Genomic DNA, 4408 nt, shown 5'->3' on the forward strand with positions numbered 1-4408 from the left:
ATACTTACGTATGATTTCCACAATGATTCGATCATTATTGTTTATGTAAAAAAAAAAAAAAAAAAAAAAAAAAAAAATATGTAACTTGATCGTAGTAGGTACCTAATCATTAAAGTCTTTTCAACCTGCCACAAAGAGATTACCGACTTGAATAGTCTCCCCGAGTCTTTTATGCTTTCGTACGCACCCAAACACACACACACACACTGTTAGAGCAAAACTTGTAGTCAAGTTCATTTATGCATCGGAACATGATGGCTTATAGTATTAAAAATGAAACACGTGCAAGACAAAATAATGCTGTGTACGGTAATTTTATTTTATTAAAAAGAAAGAAAAAAAAAAAAAAAAAGAAAAACAATCCAAGTAGTAATGAGTAATTGTCTCAAGTATCAATAACGCTCCAAGTGTCTTTCTCTTGATTGTAAAAGGGTAGCTGCTTCAGCGACGACGTTGCGTTGGTGGCAGCCTGAAAAAAAAAAGACTTTGTAAAATGAGTGGGAACATATATATACATACATAATTAAAACACGCGTTTAACGAGGGGGGGGGGGGGGGGAAAAACAGTAAACCACGTACGCTTCGAACAGATTCGTCCCTGTCTTCCACGAGGTTCTCGAGCAGGATCCTCAGTGATTTTCCCCAGATGCGCTGCAACGTGTCCCTACTAAACTTCCCGAGCAGCAAAATCAAAACACAGACGCGCGTCCGCATTTTGCTCTGTCTGTGCGTCATGAGCTTCGTGAATAGATCCACCAGATCGTCTATACGCAACAACGAAAGGAACAAGGTAAGTAAGCGGATGATTGTACGTAAAAACACAGGTGGACAGTAAATATGGGAATTACCTGTGGACCGAGCCCTCAAGAGTACTTGACCGACGAGGTCGGTGTTGCCGGTCTCGGAGCGCAATACCTCCGACAGTATGGCCACCAGGTCGGCCACTATCCTAGGCCGCCGCCTTTCCAACTTGAGCAGCTGCTGTAACATGTCGAGCCCGTCGGCGACGAGGAACACCGCGTCGCAGAACTGACCGAGGAACTCCTTCTTCGCGTGAACCAGTCGACAAAGGATCAACACCGTGCTTTCCAACGCCTACGGGTCGTGGTGGTGGACGTATATTTACATTAGCACGTTCATGCGGGTAGTTAAAGTATGTATATATATATATATGTGCGTAACAAGCCTGCAATTCGTCGGGCGTGAGGGCGCAGGTGAACCTCGACCTGTTGGCCGTGGAGGTGGAGGTGTCGGTGGTCGGGTGGTTCTTCTCGGCCATGAGCAGCTTGACCGCGTAGACGAGGCTCGGCACGACCCTTGCGTCCAAGTAGACACGCTGGATCCTCTCGAGGTCGTCGGCGGTGACGCAGTCGAGGACAAAGGGCAGGGAGAGCAAGCACGCCACGTACTCGTGGACCCGACAATTCGCCCCGGGATTCTTCAAGGTCGACACGAACACCGAGACGCAATTGTCCTGCAGCAGGGTGTCTATCTCGCCGTCCATCATCTCTTCCATGGACCGTTGCAGGAAGACCATCCACTCCTCGTTCTCGATCGGCTGCTCCAGATCCGTGGCCGTCCAGTTTTTCAACCTCGCTTGTCTTTCAGCCATGTTCTGCACGGTCATTGGGATGAGAAACCCAGGCTGGGTGGAATAACCAAAATAGTAGGAAAAACAACTTGCCGTGTCGAGATCCACGTGTCTCTCGCTGCTCAGTCTGATGGACGAAGCGTTGGTGGTTTGCTTGGACTCGCCGACGTCATCCAGGAGGACCTCGTCGTCTTCCTCTTCGAGCAAGTTCTTGAGACAACTGGGCGAGGTCGAGGTGTTGGCGGCCGACAGGCAGCAGCAGGACTCGGACCTGCAGGTATTTTTGCCCGCCAGGCAGCAAGCGGCTGCCCCAGCTGCGGCCGCCGCCGCGTTCGCGTGATCCAGTAGCCACTCGGCTGCCAGGCTCGGGTTCGTCGCTTGCAGTGCCGCCAGACAACAGGCCGGGGGAGGTACCTTGTTTTCCCAAAACACGTGTATAATATCCAATGGGTGGGGGGGGTGGTGGTAGAGGGAGTGACACAAGGTTCAATCACAATTATTAATTTACGAGTAGAGGGTTGTCGGCAGGTGGTGCCTCGGCGGCCTTGTAGATCTGGTGCTGTTGGTCGGCGTTGAAGTCCTCATCGGCGATGGGACAGTCGGTCTCGCAGATGGCGTAGTCGGCCGCGAGCAGGTCGCTCCTCAGCGAGGCCCGGAGACTCAGGTTGTTGAGGAGCACGTCCACGCTGGCGCTCGACTCGGACCCGCTGGCCTCGCTCTTCCGCATCACTTGCGAGTGGATCTTCTTTATCTGCTTTTCCAGCAGCTTTCTGCCGGTGACCGATAAGCCTTCACTTTTTTTTTTGTTCCGTTTTGCTCGTAACAATTTTGCGAATGATGGGTTGTTTTATTTACTTTGATTGGCTGGTGAAGCGAGAGGCCAGACTCTGGAGTTGTTGTTGCTTGGCGCGGGCCTGACTAGCGGAAAGTGGCGAGGTAAGGGCGCGCGGGGCGTCCTCGTCGATCGTCAGAATCCGGCCTTTGACGAACGGGTGATCCAGCAGTTGGGGCCAAGTAAGCCGCTGGCTTGGATCTTTTTGCAGCAGACCCTATATACGGCGAGAGCACAAGTATACATCGAGTGCAAAGATTTCGCTTCGAGAAATTCCAGGTATTATATACCTGAAGGAAACTCGTGAGGTTGGCACTGATGTTCTCGGGCCACTTGATGTCCTCGTTCCTGATGAGCTCGATGAGCTTGCGCATGGAGGTCGTCTGGAACGGGGGCTTCCCCGTTATCAGCTCGAAGCAAATGCAACCAAGGCTCCTACATAATATTTATTGGGGTGTATTTTTTTTTTCGAGCGAGATATCGTGAGAAAAATGGCGCGTACCACAAGTCCACGTTGTGGTCGTAGGGGATCTCCTCGATGAGCTCGGGGGCCATGTACAGCGGCGTACCTTTGACGGACATGAGGACCCACGTGTCGTTCATGCACCTCGCGAAGCCAAAGTCGCAGAGCTTGGCCACACCGTTTGGATCCAGCAGTACGTTCTGCGGCTTCATGTCCCTGGCAAAAGCCCGCAAGTAAACACGATTAATGACACGAGGTTCGAGCTTGTAGGTGTGGATCACAAGTGTACCTGTGCAGTATGCGCTTGGAGTGAAGGTAGTGCAGGGCCGAGACGAGGTCGCAGGCCACCACCTGGGCCCGGACCTCCGACAGTTGGCCGGCTTTGGCCAGTATGTCGTGGAGCACCTTTTCCACGTACTCCGTCACTACGATTATCTGGCACGGATATAATCGACATCGTCGTTCAGTGGGTTTTCAATGTCTCTGTTTGCGTTATTCAACATAGGTATCTACGATACTGGGTTTTTTTCTATTTCGAAATTTCATGCGGGATAATCAGAGCTGTCCAATAATAGAACACGATTTTCTCAACTAATAATCAATACATTATTTTTTAAAAGTGAGTCGGGATTTAAAAATCTTTTGACGAATATTGCATAAATCAAGGCTGGAGATCATCGATTCCGAAAAATAAAGTGACCATTTCCTTGGTCTCCGATTTATAAACCGGGTAGTTCAGGTAAAGTTCTAACTGCAAGTTCAAAATGCAAAATAGTACTCGAATCCTGAGAACGCACTTCAATAATTAGTTTGAAAAGTATTGTGACCGATTTCTGGACAGCTCTGTATGTGTAAGATGTATTGTTGTCATCATCTCACTCATTAAAAAATGATAGAGAGAGAAAAAAATGTTGCAAGTATTCATGCGGCAAATTTGTCGTGCGCAATGAATGTACCACAGCGTGGAATTGACAATATACTACCTCGTTGTCCGTCTCGAAAGAATCGAGCATTTGTATGATGTTTGGATGACGCATGTCCTTCTGGATCTCGCATTCTCGTCTCAAGCTCTCGAGCTCTTTGGGCGTTCGGTTTTTCTGCATGGGAAGAAAAGAAGAAAAAAAAAAAAAAAAAAAAAAAAAACATAAAGAATAAAATCTCCCGATGAGCACAAGTATATAGTAAAAAGGGGAAAAAATCGTCTCCCACCTTCCTCGTAATTTTGTAGGCAACGATTGTACCATCCGTCGATCTCTTGGCTTTGTACACCTGTCCAAACGAACCTTCGCCTACTTGTTTGATCAACTGATACTTTTCCATGACTGTAACTATACAGGTAAGTGCACAACACGTGTTAGTATTGATATATACTATCAAGGCACCCACACGCAAAGACAATTTTCAACAGATGAGACTGTACACTGTTCTCAACACTTGACACACGTTCAGACCACCACTACAAGGATACAAGGCGTAAGTAAGCGCGGCGCGTTGTGCAGTTGCTTCTTTTCGCCTCTCTTCT

General features: G+C 48.6%; 1 protein-coding gene across 1 annotated transcript; it reads right to left on the reverse strand.

The window, feature by feature from the left end:
* Positions 1–385: 385 nt before the first annotated feature.
* LOC106646271 (serine/threonine-protein kinase fused-like) lies at positions 386–4206 on the reverse strand. Its single transcript, XM_089595113.1, has 11 exons — positions 4096–4206; positions 3870–3983; positions 3176–3321; positions 2926–3102; positions 2714–2858; positions 2447–2640; positions 2100–2361; positions 1187–2005; positions 849–1095; positions 580–764; positions 386–469 (listed from the first exon to the last, which is right to left on the reverse strand). Exons 1-11 carry the CDS (start codon positions 4204–4206, stop codon positions 386–388), a joined length of 2484 nt encoding a protein of 827 aa, XP_089451239.1.
* Positions 4207–4408: the final 202 nt, after the last annotated feature.

Source organism: Copidosoma floridanum, unplaced genomic scaffold, assembly GCF_036245765.1.
Source record: "Copidosoma floridanum isolate Cflo_tuat_1 unplaced genomic scaffold, Cflo_Japanese_pri ptg000025l, whole genome shotgun sequence".
Lineage (NCBI taxonomy): Eukaryota > Metazoa > Arthropoda > Insecta > Hymenoptera > Encyrtidae > Copidosoma > Copidosoma floridanum.

Bases quoted from the DNA above. Each gene is read 5' to 3' on its own strand.
- LOC106646271 (XM_089595113.1), bottom strand. From the start codon at position 4,206: ATGGAAAAGTATCAGTTGATCAAACAAGTAGGCGAAGGTTCGTTTGGA. The intron at 3,103-3,175 runs GTACACTTGTGA...GGCTTTTGCCAG, and splicing joins TCCAAGCGCATACTGCACAG to GGACATGAAGCCGCAGAACG. The intron at 765-848 runs GTAATTCCCATA...TGTTGCGTATAG, and splicing joins CTTGAGGGCTCGGTCCACAG to ACGATCTGGTGGATCTATTC.